Raw genomic sequence first — 22,445 nt, forward strand, 5'->3', positions numbered from 1 at the left:
AACAACAACAACAACAAAAAAAAAGGGACAAAACCCCACACGCTAAGGCTAAAATTACAGTAAAAATGTTAACTCCGTCAACCCCAGAGAGGCTGAGGCCAGGCTCCGCGGGCGGCTACTCTACGCCCCAATTGGGAGTCGGGAGGTTTTCACAGAACACTGCTCAGGCCACCACGGGGCTCCTTCTCCACCTCTTTCTTTCTCTTTCTTCTCTTTTTTTCAAATGGGAAAGAACAGGGGAGGGAGAAAGAGGTGGGTGTACGAAGGCCTCTGAGAAAACGTGTCAGCTTCCCATGGGAGTGCCAGGCAGGGCGGGGTGGGAGAAGCGGAAGGGCGGGCGGGTGTCGGGAAACACTAATGGAAGAAAATGCAACAGAACCAGACAGACACCCAGTTCAGGGTGCGGAGGCGGGGGAAGGGGCCCAGGGGGCACCTCTCCTCGGCTTCCACGCCCACCCCCCACTCCTGGGGCCTTGGTCCCCTGGCAGGCGCTGGGCGGGGAGAGGAAGGGGGGCTCTTCCACATCTGCCTTCTGCTTCCTCCCCACAGCAATGGTAAAATGTGCTTTCTCGAGATTATTTTTAAAACAGAGGGAGAGAGAGAGGGAGAGAGAACGGGCAGCCGGTGTGGCGGCTCGTGAGGGCAAAGTGAGCGCCGGGTGGGCGGGGCGGGCAGGCCCGGGCGGGCGGCGGTCCTGAAGCAGAGGGGGATCTGGAGAAGCAGCCAGGCGCAGGGCAGCTGCCTCTCACTGACCGTCTGCCTTCGATTTCTTTGGAGCCGATTTCCTTGGGAGACGGGAGGCAAAGGCAAAGCGAAAAGCGTCAGCTGGGTCCCCACGGCGAAGCGAGTGGGACTCATCGGGGGCTCTGGCTGGGCCCTAGCGGGGCATCGTGCCCGGTTAAGCAGCCCCCCTCGCTTAAGGAGAAGGCGGGCCCTACTGTCCCCACCGCTCCTTCCTCCCGGGATCCGCCTACCCCTGGCCTCAGAAGGCTCTTGAAAGGCACTCCCCGCTTACATTTCTGGAGAGGACATGGGCCGCTTGCTGGCCGGCTTGGCGCCAGAGCTGTCCTTACTGGTTTCTGAAAGGAAAGAGGCCAGCAGTGAGCGAGCAGCTCAGCAACGGGGGCGAGACGACTCCAGTGGCCCCCCACCCCCCAACCCCGCGCAAACTCCTGATGGAGCAGCCCGAGGCCTCTGCTCCCCACCCCATGCCTCCTGCCGCCGGCCTCGGCAGCCCTTCCCGCCCCCAGCAGCCCCGAGCAGTTTCCTCTGCACCCCCAGATGAGGCGAGTAACCCTCCACTCCGAGACACCTACCCAGGGCCCTAGGCCATCGCCCGCCCCAGAATACAAAGCCCCCAAGTCCAGCTCCCGCCTCCCCCCAACCTCTCCCTAGAGCTGCCCAAAGGAGCCCCACGAGCAAGACCCACCTTGCAACCACCTGACCTGCGTGGCTGGGCCGTAGCCCTTCTCGTTGCGGGCAGCGATGCGGAAGATGATGGCGGGCTTGGTGGTGTAGTCGATGTGGGCGTTGGAGAGGCTGGAGGACTGCACGAGGCAGGAGGGGCTGGGCCCACAGTACACCCGCATGAAGGCCAGCTGCGCCGGGGTGGAGCTCTTGGACTCGCCCCCGGACTGCGAGCTCTGGATGGCCAGGTACACCGAGTACTCGATGATCTTCCCAGAGGTCACAGAGGGCGGCTCCCAGGTGAGGTGAGCGCCGTCTGGACTCTGGAACCGAGGGGGCAGAGATCAGGCCGGGCCACCTTCAGCCTTGTGACACATTCCCACCCCACGCGCCCGGGTACAGAGGGCCTCGAATGCTTCGAAGCCTCCGGAACTGAGTGCTCCTACTCCACCCTTCCTCCTAACACGACAGAGCTATTTCAGAGCAGAGCTCCAGGAGCTCCGGAGAGATGGCTTCTTCTGCCCCCACCCGGAAGGCAGCCTGACACAACAGCGAGAGCACCAACGGGACTCCAAGCAGCCTTCCCAGCCCTGCTCTGCCACCTAGCACGTGGCTCGCCTTTTAGCCTCTTGGCGCCTCAGTCCCCTCATCGGGGGTTTAAGGATTAGGCGAAGCAGCACGTGGAGCACGGCACACGGGGTGGCAGGGGCACGGGGAGGAACCTGCCCTGGTCTCCCTGGCCATCGCCGACAGAGCCAGGACCAGAAGCCTCACCGCAGAGCCAGCTGGCTCTGCCCGCACCTCGGGGCCCCCTCCCGAGTCACCCCCGCCGGCAGCCAGCACGGAAGAGAGCGCTGAGCGCACGGACTCAGCCGAGGACAGAGGCTGATCCCAGGGCAAGACTCACTTTGCTGATTTTAATGGCACAGGGGGCCCCCGGGAAGCCAGGCAGACACGTCTTAAAGGCTGAGATCTCGCTGAAGGGCCCCCGGCCACAGGCGTTGACCCCGGCAACGCGGAACTTATAGGCGGTGCCAGGCTGCAGCTCCTGCTTGCGCAGCTGGTTATAGTCGGGCACCGCGCCCGAGTCGTCCTGCGGGAAGAGGCCGGGCGAATAGGAAGGGAGACACGGAAGTGCCTGACGTGAGAGGGCTGCTGGAGCGTGGCTCTGGGGCCAGCAGAGGAGTTTTCTACCCTGGGGACGATGCAGGTCCACACAGTGGGGTGGGTGGGCCGGGGAAAGGGCAGCCACGGCAGCCCCTGCACGACAAGGCGGGGACGGGGCAAGGTGGGCCGAGGCTGGGCTTCACAGCCACTTCAAGGGTCACAGGGAGAGAGAGGAGGCAGCCCTAAGACAGGCGTGCCCCCGGGGAGCTTGATAAATCCCTACCCACCCGGGGGTCTCAGCTCGCGGGGACACTTACATCCGACGGAGCAGCGTCATCAGGTGGCAGGAAATAGTGTGTCACCATCACGTTGGTGCCTTTAATGACCCCCACATCAAACCACTGGTTCTCTTTCTTCACGGGGGCTTTGCTGGGCGGGGGTGGCAGGTCTGGCTTCTGCAAGTCAGAGAGGGGAGAAGAGATCAGGCCCTCCACCCTCGGGGCCCAGATGCTGCACCCCAACCCCCGAGTCCCCGTCACTCCAGACTCACTACGCCCAGGGACTCGATGCCATTGGCCACTTCCGTCAGGGTAGCCGCGGCCTGCAGCTTCGCGGGACTGGCGACCACGACTGGCTGGGGGGCCACAAACGTGTTGGACGGAGCCAGGCCTGGGAGTAAAGACGGCATCAACAGGAAAGGCCCCGGAGACCTGGCTTTTGCGTGGGCGCCCTTCCCGCAGGCTAGAGGACACGCCCGCCTCTGCACGGAGGGGCCCGGGACCAGCGCCGCCCCCCACCCCCACCGCCGCCCCGAGACTTTCTTCCGCGATCAACCGAGTTCCCCGGGGGAGCAGGGCCCCACTCACTCTCAGTGGCTGTGGAGGGCAGCAGTGCCACGGTGCTGGGCGCAGCCCCGGCCAGCTCGTTGAGGCAGTTGCTCTCGATGGTCGGGTCGTTGAGGCTGTCGGCAGGGGCCAGCGCCTCCGTGGGGAGGTGGTGCTGCTGCTGCTGGGCCTGCGCCTCCTGGAGCTGCTGCTGCTGCACCAGGGCGGCCAGCTCCTGCTGCGTCAGCACGATGGGGATGGTGGTAGCCTGGCCCTCCTGGCCCTCGGCCGACAGGTGGCTCAGCTCCGCCTGCGTCACAGCGGCCGCCGCCTCCGACGTGTCCATGGGCTCCCCGGTGCCTGCTCCAGGTGGAGACGACTTCTACTTAGGAGGAGCGGCAGGTGGGACAGCCCAGCCCCGGCTACCCATGGTCACCGCCCTCCCGGAGCTAGGGGCAGCCCTGGTGGGCGCCGGCCCTCAGAGCCTGTCTCTCAGACCTCGTCTCCGGGCCCACCTCTACCCTGCCCTCCCCCGCCCGAGAAAGCCCGCTTCCTTCCTGGGCGCCCAAGTCAGCCTGCCCTCCCCGTCAAGTCTGCGGCGTGCTGCCCTGGCGGGAGACAAGCCTCCTCTTCCCAGGCTGTCACCGGGGCCCGCCAGCCAGGGCCGCCAGCAGGGAGGCTCCAGAACCCCGGTTCCTCACTCCTCCCGAGGAGTCCGTCTTCCCCTCGGGGCTCCCACCTACCCTGAACCAAAGACAGTGGGGTAAGCCACCTACCGTGACCCCAGCACCTACCCATGACGGCCTGCTGCGCGGCCTGGAGCACGGCCTGGATGGCCAGGGCCTGGGCTTCCTCTGTGGCTGCGGCCTGGGCGGCCGCTTCAGCGGCAGCAGTCACCGCCAGCTCCTCGGGGGTGAGCCCCGTTACCATGAGGGTGGTGGTGCCCGCCTGGGCCTCGGCCATCAGCTCTTGGGGAAGTGACAACTGGTCTACTTCGGACTGCGTGGGCGGTGGCGGCTGGACCACCACAGTGGCTACCACGGCTGAGCTGGCAGGCTCCTGGCCTGAAGACGGGTCCCCTGTACTGCTCAGATCCACGGCGGCCTGGAGCTCGGGGGCCTGGGAGGCTGACAGGACCTCGGCGGACTCCCCCATCAGGGGTGCGGAGGCAGGCTGCAGGAGCTGCCGTGGCGGAAGCTGCTGGCGAGGCCCTGGCGAGGCCTGGAGCTCCTCTGGGGGCTGCAGGATGTCAACAGCAGAGAAGGGCATGTCAGAAGTTTCTGTGTTGGCTATGGTCACTGTTATCGTGGCCGGGATGGGGACTTCGGTGGTCAGAGCCCCTGGGGTAGTCTCGGTCACTGATGAGATCTTCTAGAAAGGGAGAGAAGCCCCTGTCAGAGGGAAGGAGCGGGAGGCCAGAACCAGGCAGACCTTCATCTTTCCCTGTGGGCCAGGATTTGCATTCCCCAGGGGCCGCCACGACCCCATCTGACGAGCAGGGGCGGTAGGTCACTGAGCAGTGGGGGGCGTGGCAAGAGGAGTAGAGACCCGCGACCTGCCGGCCAATTTTACCCCATCCTCACAGAGGTCTCCCCGCCTCGCCCAAGCGGCCTTCAGACTCCCGCTGTGCCACTCTTACAGGCGACAGCCGAGTAACAAGCCATAGGAAACAGCTATAGAAAGAAAAGCGCCCACGAGACACCCACCAAGCCTGGGGGCCTCCTGCGCCCTGCCCTGTCAGGCACGAGGCTGCCCTTCTATGGTCTGGAAAAGGAACCAGGAGTGGCGCGTGCCTGGAGCGAGAGCGACACCTGGTGTCCAATCCTGGAACAGCGCAGGCCTGAAGTGCGGTGGGCAGCAGGGAGGCGGACAGAGGGGGGCCCTCCGGGGGCTCTTACCGGCACCGAAGGGCCCGGGACCGGTGTGGACTGTGTCACAGTGGTCACGGCCCGTGTCAGCGTGGAGGACACCGTTGTCGTGATAGGACTGGAACCAGGGATGTTCACGCCGTCGCCCTGGGTGCTCTCCACCTCTCCCTGGTCGCTGGCAGGCGGCGGGGGGTCTGCGGGGGGCAGGGGGAGAGTGGGATGACAGGCCCCCTCCAGCAGGGTTTCCACCCAGCTCTGCCAGCAGGGGACACCATCGCCCAGAGGACCCGCCCAGGCTAGTAAACCGAGCTCCGCGGAATCAAACCGAAGGCCTCTTGCTGGGGCCTGGGCCCCGGGGAGCACGGGTGCCAGGCTGGCCGCCTCCACCTACCTTGGTTGGAACTCATGTTGGAGGTGACGGTGGTGGCCGTGTGCGTGGTGCCTGTCTCGTGGGTCTCACAGGGTGGGTTGGAGCACACCCTCTGCGTCGGGAAAGGAGCCAGCAATGAAGCTCCAGCCTGGGGGGCAACTGCGGGCGGTGCCGCCCCCTCCAAGCCGGACTCCAGGGTTCTGTGGGAGGGCGCGGCGTCAGGGAGCAGGGCGCCCATGCTGACTGACATGGTGGTACCGGTGGAAGCCGTCTGGTGCGTCTCACAGGGGCGGCCAGCGGGGGGCTGCTGCCCACCCTCTGGCTGGCCCGCACCCCCGGTGGACGTGGCGGTGGTGGGCGTAGGGGTGGTGCCCGTCTCGTGGGTCTCGCACGGGGGGTTAGAGCAGACCTGCGTCACGGTGGCCGAGGAGCACAGCAGTGCCTCCAGGGCCTTCGCAGTCACAGCGGCACCAGGCGAGCTCTCGTACCCAAGCGCAGGCATCCCCTGCACCTCACTGGGTTCCCCGGCACCCACGGTAGAGCGGGCCGTGGTGGCGGCGTACGTCGTGTGGGCGTGATGCGCCTCCAGCTGGCGCCCCACGGATACCAGCGGGCCCAGGCCAGCTAGGGGGCTACCCTCACCACCAGGCCTGACCTGGGTGCTCAGAGGGCCCAACTGCACGAGCGTGGCGCCACGGCCACCAGCCTCCAGGGCCAAGCTTGGTCTGAAGAGTGGGCCAGCTGAGCACGGGGCCCCGGTGGCCATCACAGTCATGGTGGTGCTGGTCGCGCCGGTCTGGCGGGTTTGGCACGAGGGCTTGACAGACCCCTGGGCTCCCTCTGACGCCCCGGCAGCCATGCCGACCCGGACCACGGCGGGCACGGTGCTTGCCACACAGGTGTACCGGATGTCTCGCCGCTGCCCGGCTCCGATGCCTGACATGGCGGTGGTGGCCGTGCTGGTGGTGCCCGTCTCGTGGGTCTCGCACGGCGGGTTGGAGCAGCCGTGCTGCCCAGCCATGTTGGAGGTGGCGGTGGTGGCCGTGTTGGTGGTGCCCGTGTCGTGGGTCTCGCACGGCGGGTTGGAACAGACGCGAACCACACTGCCGTTCTGCTGGCCCACTGTGGAGCTCACGAGAGAAGCAGCTGCCTCTTGTCTGTCGCAGACAAACTGCACCTGGGTGGGCTGCGGGTGTCCCCCGAGATTAGCCACGACAGTGGTGGTGGCTGTGTTGGTGGTGCCCGTCTCGTGGGTCTCGCAGGGCGGGTTGGAGCACACCAGTGTCACAGTGCCGGGCTGCACGTCACCCTGGCCTGAGTCAGCGATGGTGACCGTGGCCGTGGGCTGTTCTGTAGTAGGCGAGGCCAGAATGGACACGGGGAGGTCGTGCACAGGCTGGGCCTCGACCCCGCTGGGCGCTGTGATCAGAGTCACCTGGGTAGGCTGGGAGACAGGCTGGGGGAGAGGCCAGATGGGGAATTAGTACAGCATCCCCTACGCTGGCTGGGACCACCAGCTTGGCTCCTAAAGCAACAAAGCTGGCAAATCCGGGACCTGCTCACCCTCTGACCCCAAGAAACTGACTCTCTCAGGAACCAAGGAAGAGGTACTGCGTCACCTCAAGGGCCACAGGGACTGGGAAGGGGCTGGGCGGGGGCGAGGCCTGGGCTGGGAACCCTGCTGACCCCAGGCTGTACCAAGGCCAGCCACAGACGCTTCACCACCTCACCAGGAATTCAGCTTACAACGTACGAAGAGAAAGATGCTATATGCACCCCAAAATGAATCGTCGTACCCTCTACAGTATCACGAAAGAAAAAGCCTAACGCTCAGAAACTAAAAATGGCTGAAACATATCATCTCAGCACGACACGCTATCAAACGGTGACTGAGAATCGCAATTACGTGGCTACAGGGAAACCGTCCTACGGGTGCCACACACGGGAGGGCAAAAAAGGACCCAGCTGCACACGGCAGCAGAAGGAAGCCTGGAGAGGATGGCCCCAACGTGGAGACCGGAACCCTCAGGCTGGGCCCGCGCTTCCACGTGCTCTCCCGGCTGCCCTACCTGCATGGTGATGGTGGGGGTGGTGAGCCCACCGGCCGCCGTCAGCGTGGTCTGTGCCGCCGACACGGTGATGGCGGTGGGGTTGATCACTTGGCTCGAGAGGGTGGCGATGGTGCCCAAGGTGGTGATGGGTGTGGCCAGGGAGGCACTGGTGCTGTGGCCCCCGGCCCCGGCGAGGCTGGTGGACACGGTGCCCGTCACGGTGCCTAGGGTCGTGACGCCTGAAGGCAGAGAGGGAGGCGGGGGTGGGATGTGGGAGGAAGCCCGCTGTTGGCACCGCCTTCCCGGCAGCTTTTCTCCCTGGGCAGGCGGGGCCGGGGCGCACCCCGACTCTGCCCCACTCCCCCCGCGGCCTACACACCTGTTGTGCCCTTCACGACCAACGTGGTGACAGCCGGCTTGACGGCGGAGACAGTAACGGGGGTGACCAGGCGGACGCCGCCCATGGGCACGGTGCGGAGAATGGTGCCCGGCTGGCCGGGGGCTCCCTTCAGCACCACCTGGGATGTCAGAGGAAAGCAGCCTCACATCACATGCGGGCTGGCCAGACCCTGCGCTGGCCCTCCCAGGCCCCACGGGAAGACCCACGTGGCCTGCTGTGCTCCCGGACTGGACCCTGGGGTGAGGAGAGGGCCAGGCACGCCGCACCTGGGTCACTCCTTGCTGCCCGTGGCCAGTGGCGATTTTGGGAACAGCAGTGATGATTTTGGCGGGGGCTCCAGTTCCGGAAGTCATAACCTTGGTGGTGATAATGGTGATGGGGGACTTGATGCCGGGACTGCTGGTCACACCTGGAGAAGAGGGGGGCAGCCTGGCTTCAGGCTGGGCCACGAGGGACAGCGCCGGCCTCCCACCCGGGCCTGCTGCCGGGTCCCGTTTCTCTTGGGCCCCCTTTCAAGCAGTTACTCCTGCTGCCCCTTGATTAAAACAAAGAAGTACCAACTGTAGCCGTAACCCCTGCTACCTCCCGACATATCTTAAGGAAAAGGCAGGGAGAGGGTGGAAAAGAGGGGAAAACCAGAATGGAAACACGTCGCAGCCCGCCCTCCATCTGCCTGCCTTTTCCCTCCTGACATGGTCCCTCACCAGCACGCTGGAGGAGGCCCCTACCCGTGGCGCCCGCCTGCGTGATGATGGCCGACATGGGGATGGTCTTGATGATAGTGGTCGTGCCGGGCTTGGTGGTGCTGGGGGACACGCTGCTGATGCCCAGGATGGTGGGCTTAGTCCCTGCCCCGCTGGCCTGCGTGGTAGTGATGATGGTGGTGGGCTTCCCATCTGCTGACGTCACCAGCTTCAGGATAGTCCCAGCCGGCAGGGGCCCTTTGGTCTGTAGAGGGAAACACGCAAAGAGGGGCTGAGGCGAGCCGGCATCACTGTCGAGACGGGAAACGTTTTTGTTTTTTTTTTTTAATTTTTAATTGACCTACGATGTTGTGTTAGTTTCAGGTGTACAGCTAAGTGATTCAGTTATACCCATATATATCTATCCATCCTTTTTTAGAAGAATGGCAACTTTAACAGTGACTCTGGTCTGGCTAGTCTCCACTGGCAGCCCAGGCAGCTCAGAGTATTCTGAAGACCGAGGGTGACAGGACCAAGCAGTAGGACCTTCTGTGCCATCAGTGCTCATGGGATCATGTCTAGCCAGGGATGCGAGTTCTAGCCCCAGGCCAGCGCCCACTCTTGCTTGTGTCACGGTCTGGAGCCCACGAGCTCACCTGGATGATCTGAGTCACCGGGCCTGTAGACGCCTGGCCTGTGACCGCAGAAGTCTGAACTGGTTTGGTCTGGACCACTGACATCACTTTGCCCAGATTGGAAATCTGAAAAGGAAGACATAGAGCACAAAGGGTGATCCAGAGACCAGTCAAGGGCACGGCCTGGGCTGGGCTCTCCTGGCACCCATCACTCACCAGAGCACTGCCTCCTGGGACAGAGATGGGGCTCTTCACCAGGGTGATGGTCTTGGTGACCCCACCCACCACTGTGGTCACCACCTGTGCCTGCTGGGCCACTGTCACGGTCCCCGACTTGTGTACTGTGATGATGGGGCGGGTGGACGTGTTGGCGGCAGAGGAGACAGACGTCCCCACCTGGGCGGCTGCAGTCTTCAGCATGCGAGTGGCTGGGTTGCTCACCTGGAGGGAGCAGAGAAGAGTGGTGGGCGGGTCAGAGAGCGCCCGAATGGCGGGGGTGCGCACACAGCAAAACTCTAGCCTGCCTTGCCCCACGCGTGCATGCGTGAGTGCGTCCCTAGCTCAGTTCGGTTTACCTTTCCTCTAGCAAAGCAAGGGAGGACACTGGGCCGGCAAGTCTAGCCTAAGGCTGCCACACCCCTATAGCTGTCAGCTTATTCCACAGCCCACAGCAAACACCAGTTACGGACCTACGGCCTCTGCGGGTTGGTCCAAAGCCCGGAAGGAGTGACCGCTGTCTGATCACAGTGCCCAGAAGCCCCCGGCCCCAAGGCTGAGAACCAGGCCCAAGGGATGCTCACCATGACTGGCGAGGAGGCCACCTTCACAGTGGCTGGGAGGGTGGTGGTGCCAGGCGTCACGGCCACAGTTTTGACGATGGTGGTGCCGGCCGGGACACTCAGCACCGTGGGTGCCGAGGAAGGAGGGATCTTCTGGGTGGCAGCAGCCGCGGCTGCCAACGCCGCCATGCCACTCATCTGCGGGTTGCTGCCGATGACCTGCAGCGGGCGCAGGGAGTGTGAGCCCACAGGGAGTGCGAGCCCACAGGGAGTGCCAGGCCCGCGGCCACCACACTCCCTGCTCCACGGCCTTCACCAGAACCCGCCTGGCTCGCCCTGAAGCGGCACCTCTCAGCGTCAGGACTGCTGGGCCCTGCTCTACTGACCCCAGACGTGGACTCCTACCACTGACGAGGCACAGCAACCTGGCAGCAAGAGTTACGAGTAGTTCTGGATCTTTCCTAAAGACCACGGAGACAGATACAGCTCTCTCCTCATGGGGCTGAGTCAAACCCCAGCTGGCTAGATCCTCCCCTCAGGCTCCAGGACAAGAAAATACACACTTAAAATGCCCTTGAGGTCAGACGGGCGGTTCTGAAGTCAGTGCCGAGCGGGCGTCTCATCTGCGCTTTACGGTGCAGGACGCAGGACGAGCGGGACTCGAATCCCGCCAGCGCGCCGCCGACCGCCAGGAAAGCCCCGCCCCGCCCGAGCTTCTCACCGTCCCCTGGGCGCTCTGCGTAGGCACGACCATTCGCACGCCTGCGGGAAGCGAGGTCACAGTGACGGGGGCTTTCCCAGCCTGGCTGGCAGGTCGCATGGTGACCAATGGGGTTCCTGCTGTAGCCTGAGGACCGGTCACTTTGAGAACAGCAGGGACACCTGGCAAGAGAAGGGGCAGAGGCGAGCAGCTTCTGTGACCTGCTTGTGCTTCAAATCTGGCCCTTCCAGACACCCTCAGTGACAGCCTCCAAGGTCGGGACTGAGGTCCCCCGCCACCACTTGGCCACAAGCCTGCACGAATGGCCACCAGGTGTGCCGTCTGTCTAGCGGTCCTCACTCAGGCACGTGACCCCCTGGTGGGCTGGATCTTGCCCTTGAGAGCCCGGCCCCCGGCTCACCTTGAGTCCTGGCTGCGGCAGGCACGGAGATCGAGCTACCAGGCACCGTCGGCAGGACCTGGATGGTGGTGGTGGTTGGGGTGGTGGCGGCAGCCTGGGGCAGGAGCGTGATGCCTACTTGGGTCAGTGGCTGCACAGCAGGCGCGGCTGCTGCTGGGGCAGGGCTCTTGGGAGGGTTGGCAGGCACAGACGGGACTGGATTGGGTGTAGGGGAGGTGGCAGTAGCAGCCGTGGCAGGAATGTCATATTTCTGGAGCTGCAGAAGATAACTGTCGGCTGTTGCCACAGCCCCCCAGCTCACCTCCAGGGAGTTGGTGTTGGCTCGTACCAGCTGTACCCGGGCCGGGGGCGGTGGCTTTTCTGTAAGAGAGCACCGCTGGTGAGAAGGCGGCAGCAGAGACTTCAGGGACGGGCATGGCAGCTCTCCTCCGGTCGGCCTTACCCGTTTCCAGGTACCAGAGGTCCTTGCAGCAGACCTGGTTGTTCCAGGCCTTTCGGTAGCCGTCACGCCCACTCCAAATGTACAGGCGGGTGTTGATGGCTACAGCACAGTGGCCGGCACGGGCCCGGGGAATATTGTCCTCCAGCGTATCCATCAGGATGGTCTCCCAGGCCATGGTATCTGGGGAGGGCAGGATGTGGAGGTCATTAGCGGGCAGAGGAATAGACAACCCCCAAGGGCTCTTTGGCCTTTTGCTGTCAGGGATGGGGAATTAAAACCAGGAAGTCATCAAAGATTACTAAATTAAGACAAAGACAAAAACAAAAACAACTCCACATAGCAAAAAGACCGTAAAAAATTATAAACCACGAACTACAAACTGGGAAAACTATGTGAAACACACAGCCAAAGGTTTCCCTTCTCACACATCAAGCAACACAAGAGCCTCTAGAAAGAGATGGGTGAAGAGGAACGCGAGTTACAGAAAAGGTGACAAGAGGATCCGAGGAAAAATACATACCCTCACTCACGATTAAGGCAAACTTAACCCAGAGGGTGCCTGGCAGTTTGATGTTCGTGCTGGTGCAGCCAGGGCTCAGGGTGAGCCAGGGGAGGGAATGGGGGCTGGCCCACGGGGAGAGTCAAGTGCCTACCGGGCTCCGCAAAGAGCGAACTGTTTGCCGGCCTGGCAAACACTGCCAGGGGCATCTGTGTGTACGGCAACATCCCTCTGAAAGCAAGTCTACCTCTAGGTCTTCCTCTTTGAATACAATTGCACTTGGCGAGAACGGTGTGAGGATACTCACGAGCAGCGTTGGTGCAAGTTTTGACACCACGAGAGCAATTCAAAAGAATGAGGCCACTCGCCCTGCAGGGATGGGATGGTCTCCAGGACAGAGTAAATGCCAAGGGTCAGGGGCCGCACTGCGTAGAGCAGGCCACTGTCCTGTTTCCTCGGTTTTAAAGGAACCTAGAGGCAACGCTCGTGTATAGAGCAAAGTCCCTGCAGGGTGGGTGAGAAACCACCAACAGGAGACAGGAGGGACGCTCTGCGTGGTTACGCTGGGTAGGAAGAGCCTATTCAAAAGACGCAAAGGAGGAGCGTCCCTCAGAGCACTTGGGCCACTGGCTACTCCTGGCGGATTCTAGAGGCACGGCCTAGAAGCAGCTCGGCTCCCTGTGCTCCCCACACAGCTTTCAGGCCAAGGAGGCCGCTCTGAGCCCAAGCCCGAGGAGGCCATACCCAGGTTGAGACAAGCCAGTGTGTTGGTACACTTCCACTCCTTCTCGTGTGTGGCCACTTTGACGTCATCCATGACGAGAGGCACCCAGCCACCAAACACGTACATTCTGGGACGAGGGAGGGAAGAGTAGGAGAGGATTGTAGAGGAGGTGCCAAGCTAGAGGCCACCTCTTCCATCCAGAAACTTCTGAACACACTTGGTCCTCTAGCTCTCCCCAGGACGCACGAAGCTCTGGACGTGGCCCTCTCCTACTTGGTGGCTCAGCCCTCACAAGAACTGTGTCACCTCCAGTATGTGGGGCCTCGGTTTAGCTCACCTAAAGCTCACCTCAGTCCCCATCGTTCTTATATTCACTTTGGGACTTTGACATTGACAAAAACACTCAGCTGCTGGCGGAGAGGACGGTCTGTGCCCCTCTACCCTCTGTCTTTTCTCAGTCCCCCAGGGTCATAAGGGAAAGACGGGGCTGCCGAACGCCAGCCCAGCCAGAAAGAGGTCTCCTCAGGCCTTAGGGGTTGCTGGAAGGAAACTGCGAGCCCACGGGGGTGGGGGTGGGGGTGGGGGTGGGGTGGGCTAGGAAGGGAAAAGCCGTGGCTGGCTGCTCACTTGTTTCCTATGGTCGTAGCCGAGTGGAGACTTCGAGGAAGAGGTGCCACCCCGCTGAGGCTGGGCTTATTCCACGTCAGAGTCTCTGTGCAGAGCAATGGGAAGGGAAGGTTACCCATACCAGGTCGGACACGGGCCCTCTGACCCACAGGATGTGCCCCGGACACAGGGAAGGTGCAGGGAGGCAGGTGCTGACCCAGCGCAAGAATTCCATACCTGGCCTCCTTACAGCCCACGGGAGGCCCTCCGATCACCAGGTGCTGGCATTTCCCAAGCTGTGTTTACCGTCCTCTGAACTTTTACTGAGCACCCACTACAAGCCAGCACCGCTCCTGGGGCCGGGGTAGGAGCGGCGGGCGCACCTTCTGACTCCCGGCAAGACGCACTCTCTCCCACACCGCCTCCGCCACCTACAGAGCCGCTGCTGCTGGGGATTCTGCTCCCGAGACACTGTTTCTTTCGAGCGCCAATGCTGCCCCACGGGACCACCTAACCCTCCAGACGTGTGTGGTCGGCCACCTTCTCCCCTCAGCCTTCTTCAGGTCGAAAGCCTGAACTCCTTTCAACCGCTCCCGCTTCCTCACCTGCCGACAAGCCCGAGGAGTCCCCACGGCTCTAAGGGCATCTGTACATCCCCCCTGACTGTGGCAGACCAGGGGGCTCCGCTCCTGGCACAGCCTGACCACTGACAAGTCAACAGGGACAGGTGCTACCTCATCTACACAGTTCCATTCTAGAAAGGCCTTTCCATCTCCCCTCACTCTCCTGGAAGACAGCAGACCAACTCAGCCAACCGAGCCTTGCTCTTTCTTCAAGCAACACCACAAGCTCGGGGCAAAGATGACAGCCCCAAATGGGTCCTATCCTGACCCTGCAGCAAGTACAGGGCTAGGCGGGACACTCCTCTCCCTGTGAGCCCCAACTCAACACCCCACACCGGCCGCCCGCACCCACATCTTACCAATATCCAGGGTCCAGAGGTCCCCCAGCCTGCAGCCACTCATCCCTCCATAGATCACCAGCTTGGACTTCTTGTTGTCTTTCTCGGTGTAGACCACTGCAGTGTGGGACTCCCGGGGTGGGGGAAGGACGCCGTAAGTGATGGGAATGTCCCAGGCTACCACTCCAGAGCCTGGCCGCAGTTCCAGGATGTATAAGTCATTCAGGTACCTGGAGAAGGACAGTCAGTTATGGCGGGCCACCGGCTTCGATGGCTGAACAGTGGACTCCTGGGGAGACAAAGGGGGCTGAGGCTGCACGAACCCCAAGGTCTTCTACCTTCGCCCCGAGGGAGGGGCTACCAGAAGCTCCAGAGGAGGAGAGCAAGGAGAAGAGGGAGAGCCGGATGGGGTGTGCCAGTCTGCCCTGCACACGAAGCTGGGCGTGACATGAGGGCCTCCCGGGTGAAAAGGGGGCACCATCTCAGGACTACCTCCAAACTTCAGAAAGGACAACACCCATCACGAAGGCTGCAGGCAGCAGATGCTGAGAAGCAAAGCGCCAGCTCTAAACTGGGTCTGAGGAGCGGGAACCGGCCCAAGGCAAGGTGGGTTTCTACCTCCTGGCCTGGCCCTCCTCCCACGAGGCCTCCTCGGGGTTAGAAAGCTCCTTAGAGGGCATCCAGCGCCACCCTCTTGTTTCACAAAGGAAAGGCACTTGGCACGGCAGGCTTGGCTGCTATGTGAGCAAGCACCCGCCTTCACGGGATTCCACGTGAACAGGACAAAGCCTCACCTCGGAATGTTGTTCTTGGGGTCCTCGCTATCGTTGGCCAGACCTCCAAACAGGTAACATTTGTTGCCCACGAGGGAGAAGCTGTGCCCGAGCCGAGGACACGGAGGGGGCCCGTTTTTGGGCGTCTTTGCTTTGAGTCTTTTCCACTCCCACCGGCTTGCCTGCAAAATGAAGACCCACTGATTAAATCGGGGATGAGCCGGCCGCTGGCCGCACAGGGAAGGGCTGGTGCTGATGAGGGAGGGACCTGAAGGGAGTGAGAAGGTCCTGGGTGACGTGGGGCCTGCCCCCGCCCCTGCCCCAACAACCAGGGCCTACCTGAAGCTCGTAGAGGTCGTTGCTGTATTTGCCGTACTCCACCATCCCGCCAAATACCAGCAGGCGAGTCCCATCGCACACGAAGCCATAGGCTGCACATCCAGGAGGGATGTCCCCTCTCACGGCCGGGATGAACCACTGGTTGGTCGCTGGAGAACAAAAGTTAGCAGAAGTCAGAACTCCTCGGGAGCCCCTAGAACCAGAACCTCCACCCCTCTTCCTCCCCACACCCACAAGCCTTCAAAATACAGTCTAAGAAAGGAGGGGCTGAGGCACTGCCTCTCTTCCCAAGGATGTGGACTTTCTCCTTTTACCATCCAAGTGCCAGCCCTCTATCCAAGCCATCTTCCAAACCCCTTGGCCTCAGAGGCCACCTCAAAACAGCCTGTGATCACCCTGCTTCTCATCACGGTCGTCTTAAAAAGCAGGAAGTCACTGACCAAGAAAATTCGTCAGCTTCTGGCGATGTGGCCACCTCCCGCCACTCTATGGGTCATCGGAAAGAAATGTCTAACACCCAAAATACCGTCCAGGGGCCGTGGCTGCACCTCTAAGTGGCCAAAAGAGCTACCAGTGCAGGCTGGGAGCAGCAGCCGGCGGTACAGGCTGGGGAGGGCCATGGGGGTACGAATCAATCTCTACCGCTGTTTCCCGGGTGACGGTCTGGAGCAGCCCTCCCCCGGGCCCACCCCCTCCAGAACACGGGCAGAGGTGGCGGCAGTCAGTGCCAACTAAGCTGCCCAAAGCCCATCGCCTCTAGCCGGGCTGGGGCTCCCAACCTGCCCCTGCTCTGCCTGGCATCCTTGCCCCTCCTGGGCCACCACCCTCACGTCTGCCATGCCAGGTCTTCCCGGAAAAGTCCGGGGGCAAACGCTGCCCTCTTGTGAGGGATGCCTCCTGTCCTATGTTATTTGAAGGGCCATCCCCTAAAACATACACCACACTCTCTCCGAAAACCCCAAACCGGCAGCTGACTGCAAATCTGATTCCACGCCCCTCGATCACTTTTGGTCAAACGTAGGCAAGTGAATTGGGACTGAGGGGCCCGTGGGCAGGGCACGGATCTGGGAGCGAACAGAGCCCCTGTGGGGGCGTGACAGGAGCCGGGACAGCACTGCGCACCCGGTCCCTGACCCCGTCCAGGCTGGGTAACCCGACTCTACCTGCAGCCGGGCAGAGGCCTGCCCCACCCCGCCGCCAAAAACACACCACACTTCCCGAGGTAAAGGCGCCCGGCTCGCCGCTTCCCAAGTGTACACGTTAGTTTGCAGTGGGCTGTGGGTCCCGTCCTCGGTTCAGCAGCCAGCGGGCCTCCGGGTCCCCTGCCTGCTCTGCACGCCCAGGCCCCAGACCCCCGCGCTCCGCCTCGTCCTACCGCGCAGCGCAATGACAAACCGAGAAGAGCAGCAGCTTTCCAGGCTGGAGCCATCAGCCCTGCCCGAACTGGGGGAGATGTCCTCCCGCGGTGCCCGGAAGGAGCTTCATCCAAGTTCCCGGGATAGAAGCCGACACAGACCTCTGAGCCTCCCTCCGTGGACAAAGGAACAGAGACCAGGAGTGGAAGTAACTTACCCGAGGCCACAGGGCCAAACACACACACACAGATGAGAACCTTGCCACAGACTTAAAGTGACTGCTAGGTGCCCACCTGAGGGCCGGGAGGAGGCTACACGGGAAACGGCAGCTCTCTCGTCACATGCCACCACTGACTCAGCGGGCCGGGCTAGAGGGACCTGTGACGTCCTGACAGCTCATTCTACAGCACCCAAGAGGGGCTGATCTCATTCTAGAGCACTCCAGGCAGGGCAGGGGCCCTCTGCACCGCCATCAGGAGCAGTCTGTCAGGCGGCACAGTTTCTGGTCTGAAGCCAGAACCTGCCGCTCTTCACATCACCTACAGTCCCAGTTCTACCCTGAGATGGCAGCTGCCCCCAATCATGTCATCCCTCGCTCATCTAGCGGGGCAGGCGGCGCATGACCCGACCTCCGGGTCCCTCCTTCTCCCTAGGCTTGGGCTTGTCGCCACTGCCACTCTCGGCTGCGAGGGGGGCCGAGGAAGGGAGGCCTGTACCCAGGAGGCGCGGGAGGTGGCCGAGCCCCTCCCCCCGCAGCTGCCTTCCCGCTCGGCTGAGGCTCGAAGCGGGGGTGGGGGTGGGTTCTCAGAAGGGGTGACATGGGAGCGGGGCCTTGAAGGCTGAACACGACTTCCCGACAAGTGAAACCAGCCGCCGGGCCGAGCAGGAAGTGACTGTGAGAGCAAGAAGGACCCGGAACGGAGGGGGAACGGGGTTTGAGATAAGCTCAATTTAGTGACCAGTTAGCTCCAGGGACAGAGGAACAGGGAGGTGTCTCCAAGGTGGTGGCCCGCACCCCTTAACTGAAGGGTGACACAGCCCGACAGTCTCGGTGACGGCCTGTATTCTGCCTGACTCCACTGCCAGCCAGCAGGGTGACCCTGGACCTGTCACTTCCCCTCTCAGACCCCAATTTCCTCATGTGCAAAAACAAGGAAGTTCCACTAGATGTTTTCCAAGGCTCTTTCCGGTGGTATCAGTTGCAGACATTCGAGAACCACTGAGGCAGACCAGCCTTGGGCCACTGGTTTGGCAACCAGCCACACCCTCCCCTCACCAGGGTGCACCCCACTGTGTCAGGGCCGGGTCCTCCGAGTAATCCGCTTTGCTGTTGAAGTAAAATTCCCCGAGGTCAAGGACAGTTGCTACCCTAAGATCTCCCAAAGGCCTGTGAAGTGTTCCACAGCCACCAAAGAGGAAGGACACACACTTTCTCACACACACCCTTCAAGTGCACACCTGCCATCCCCAGCCCCGTCACCCCCCCCCCCACCACCACCGCCCGGATCTCTGAGCTGACCAAGACAGCGAGGCAAGCATGTGCCCCCTGGAGCCCTTTGTCTTAGCAACGGGGAACTCTCTCCGAAGGGCGAGTCTCTCTGAGCACTCATCTTGCAGAAGGAAAAGCACTAGAGAGTATGCTCTGACCTCATTTAAAACAAAACCAAGGGACTTCCCTGGCGGCACAGTGGTGAAGAATCCACCTGCCAATGCAGGGGACATGGGTTTGGGCCCTGGTCCGGCAAGATCCCACATGCCACGGAGCAACTAAGCCCGTGCGCCACAACTACTGAGCCTGCGCGCCACAACTACTGAGCCCGAGTGCCACAACTACTGAAGCCCGCGCGCCTAGAGCCCGTGCTCCGCAACAAGAGAAGCCACCGCAATGAGAAGCCCGCGCACCGCAACGAAGAGTAGCCCCTGCTTGCTGCAGCTAGAGAAAGCCCGCGCGCAGCAACGAAGACCCAACGCAGCCATAAATAAATAAGTAAATCAATAAATTTATAAACAAACCAAAACCAAGGTAAGCAGGAGGCTGGCTGTCAAGACAGCAGCTAAGGATGCTGCGCACCTGTGCCACGGCTGGTGGGAGAGAGGCAACACCACGCCTGTCTTTCTGAGAACAGCAGGAGCTCGAGGCTCTGTCAAATAGCAAACACTCGGTGGGGACAGGGGAGCTGGGTCAGCTAACGTCTCTCCTGAGAAGTCACCGAGGGAGTTCATGGGGCACTTTCCAAACTGCTACCCTGGAGGAATCCAGGGCTGCAGCCCTTCGGAAGGCTGGCTATCCTCTACTATACAACACACCCTTGCAGATGAGGAATGAATTAACGCCAAAGGGCTCGATTCATTTTAATAAACTAATGAATACGCAGAGGCCCCAGGAAGCAGTGGACTTTGGAGCTGATGGTAATTAGGCCCCTGCCCTACTTTCTAAAATTGTCCTTCCTTGCCAAGGAGCCTGCTCCAGGCCTTACGAGAATGAAGTCGGTCCAAGTACTTTAGGAGCTTCTGCTCAGGGCAGCGGCCTCTCTAAAAACAGCCCTGCCCCTCAGCCTCACCTTACCGGGCTAATCGCTGCCGCTGCAGCTGTCTGATCCGGTACAGAGCACCACCACCCAGCCCGGCCTCACTGGAGGCAACAGGTGCTCAGACCCACAATGTGAAGGGTCGCCGGCAACCCATCAGCCTCTCGAAAGTCAACAGCCTACAAGATGCAGAGAAAACTAAACTCTGTGCCTTGGGCGAGGCGGCGGTGGGGAGCACCCGACCGAGAGCCCAGCTCCAACCCCCAGCACTCCAACCAACACCTTATCCCAGAGCAACCTCAAAGCTGGAAGGAGGTGCCCAGGCCCCGAGGACACCGTACCGCCAGAACCCTCGGACGGGATGGCTCTGGGGCCAATGGAGCTCGCCAGATGAGGTGGCGAGGGGGAAAGGGCTGGAAGCCGGCCCCTGGCCGCGGCTGACCCGAATGCGACCGCGAGCTGCGGAGGGGAGCTTCCTCAAAGCACGCTGTCTGAGCTGGGAGGGGGTTTTCCGCAGCCCCGCCTCCACCTCTCAGGCTGGGGACTGGACCGGAAGGCACCCAGGCCCACCGCTCCCGGCGAAAACGCCCGCCGAGCCCCTCCCTCCGGGCCAGCGTCCATTCAACAGGCAGCTCGGGCCCAAGGAGGCGCCAGGTGTATCAGCCGGGCCCAGTGGCCGCCAAGGGGGAGGGGGCCGCAGGAGCGTGCGGCTAAGCCCTGGAGACTTAGCGGGGACACCAGGCAACAGGCCGAAGGCGAGCCGGCACGGCAGCAGCACCCGGAGGCAGAGGCGCACCGCAGCCTTCAGCTATGACCGCACCTTGCGTGCCCCTCCCAACCGACCAGGCCCGGGCTTTGGGGGAGGCATGAGAATGGGCAGGGGAACCTCCTCAGCCTGCTGCGGGATCACTGGAGTTAATTCATCTCTTACATCAAAGGATCCCAGATCGAGACAGCAGGAAATCCGTAGAGAAACGCTGGAGAAGTCAACGCTGCAAGAGGGAAGCAGCGATGCCGTCTGACCCGTGGGTCCCCAGGAGACGGTTATACGCAGCGCAGCACACAGCCCGCCCCTCCCCCCGGTCGGGATTACGCTGCTCAACTCTGCCCCTTTTCTCGAGACGGCGACCTAATCTGTAACCTAGAAGTTGTCATTTCTCCCGAAAGAGCACCAGACGTGGGGAAGAGCGGACCCGGCGCAGGAGGAGGGAGGAAGGGGGTGGGACTCTGCGCCAAAGGGACGCATCCGCCCGCCTGGCGGGGGTAACGGTGTCTGTCTGAAGTCACCGCCGCGGGAGCCGCCCCCGCTCCCTCACCAGCCAGGGTACAGGCTTCCTCTCCGATAATGCAAAGCGCCTCTCAAACACATGGGAAGCAGGGCCGTAAGAATGGGGAAAAGAGCAAGGGAAAGCAGAGGTGCCGGGCAGAGCAAACCGTCTCGGAGGGGAGAAGCAGCACCTCGGTGCGGACGGAGAGGGGGAACAGGCGGCGGGGGAGAGGGCTGCAGGGGAGGGGAGGAGAAGGCGGGAGACGGAGGAAGGAGAGACAGGGAAGAGGGAGGAGGGAAGGAGGGAAGGAGGGAAGGAGGGAAGGAAGGGGAGAGAGAGGGAGGGAAAAGGAGGGAGAGGGAGGAGATGGAGGGAGGAGGGAAAGATCCGAGAACCCAGCGGGCTTTGCACTCACCCGTGTTGTACACGTGCAGTTCGTCCACTATCCCCTCGTTGCCGCCGCCAAACACCACGATGAGCTCCTTGATGGCCACGGCGCGGTGGCCGTGGCGGGGCCGGGGCACTGGACCCGACCAACCCACCACTCGCTTCCAGCGGGGCTGCAGGAGCACTGCCGGCGAGTTGGCGGGTGACACGGCCGAAGCCATAGTTCCGGGAAAGGGCGCGGTGGAAAAAGTCACCAAGCGAGAAGGGAGGCCCCCAATTCCACTCACACACACCCCCTTTCGTCTAAGGCGTCTCTCACAGAGAAGCGGTTCCTCACACAGCGGTGAACGGCTCCATGGAGGCCGCCATCTTAACTATTCTCCTTCTCTTCTACTCTTCCCCTTCTTCTCGCTCACCACGTCTCCTTAAGAGCCTCCTGAAGCTGTCGAGCGCCTAGACCCGAGAAGCCGGAGGCCGCCGAGTCCCGCCGCCCTGACTACTTGCCCGGGAGCTCCCACTTAGAAGCTCGAGCGGGAGGCCCTGGGAGCCGCCATCTTGAGCCGCCTCTCTCTCCTCCCTTCCTCAATCGTAGCCCTCCCCCGCCGGAAATGGCGGAGCCCCGGCCCGGTTCCCACACCCTCCCCAAGTCTCCTGCACTGGCCGGCTTCCGGGGCGGGTGGAAATGAGCCACAAGCGCCGCGGTTGTCCCAGCCCCGCCGGAGCTCAGACCACAATTGTGGGAGCCGCCATCTTGAGACCGTCCCGCTTCCCCGCCCAGCGCTTAGTGCAGAGGCCGCTCCCTAAACAGCCTCGACACTTGTAAAGAATAGAGGCGCGCCGGAGGCCAGTGAAACGAGCTTGAGTTCTCGAGGGCTGCTCGGAGGCTCGCGCCGTACGGCTCGTGAGGTCTCGAGCGTCTCCCTTTAGTCCGCCTCTGCTGCTCAGGCTGCGCCTGCCGCCCTGGGAGTCGCCATCTTGAGACTAGCTCCCCCTTCCCCCCTATTCTCTTCCTCTTGGGTCAGTTCTTCCACTGCAAACCAAACGCAAGGCAGCGTCCGATCCTCGCTTCCCTCCTTATGACTCCTTCCCACAGGAGCCGCTTCAAAGAGGCAGAGTTAGGCCCCGAAGTGGCAACTGTACGGCAGGAGGAGCGGTAACGGCAGGGCGCTCATGCCTCCTCCCTGGGAGCCGCCATCTTGTGTGAAGAAGTAACAACTAAACATGGCGGCGGCGGCGGTCGGGCGAGGGGGCGGAGTCGGGCGACGTCACTGTTTCCCCCCACGCCCCGCCCTCGCAGGCTTCTCCTCCCGGCCGAGGC

General features: G+C 62.4%; 1 protein-coding gene across 1 annotated transcript; it reads right to left on the reverse strand.

The window, feature by feature from the left end:
* Positions 1-745: 745 nt before the first annotated feature.
* HCFC1 (host cell factor C1) lies at positions 746-21,348 on the reverse strand. The gene is made up of 26 exons (XM_065900664.1): positions 21,156-21,348; positions 15,590-15,738; positions 15,272-15,432; positions 14,499-14,707; positions 13,538-13,622; positions 12,931-13,037; positions 11,688-11,867; positions 11,246-11,605; positions 10,846-11,006; positions 10,146-10,343; positions 9,562-9,786; positions 9,367-9,471; positions 8,756-8,975; positions 8,294-8,436; positions 8,007-8,145; positions 7,646-7,866; positions 5,598-7,032; positions 5,237-5,400; positions 4,133-4,709; positions 3,381-3,701; positions 3,065-3,183; positions 2,832-2,969; positions 2,315-2,500; positions 1,430-1,730; positions 1,016-1,079; positions 746-785 (listed from the first exon to the last, which is right to left on the reverse strand). The coding sequence occupies exons 1-26, from the start codon at positions 21,346-21,348 to the stop codon at positions 746-748; spliced, it is 6,201 nt and encodes a 2,066-aa protein (XP_065756736.1).
* Between the last annotated feature and the right edge of the window lie 1,097 nt (positions 21,349-22,445).

Source organism: Phocoena phocoena, chromosome X (genome assembly GCF_963924675.1).
Source record: "Phocoena phocoena chromosome X, mPhoPho1.1, whole genome shotgun sequence".
Classification (NCBI taxonomy): domain Eukaryota; kingdom Metazoa; phylum Chordata; class Mammalia; order Artiodactyla; family Phocoenidae; genus Phocoena; species Phocoena phocoena.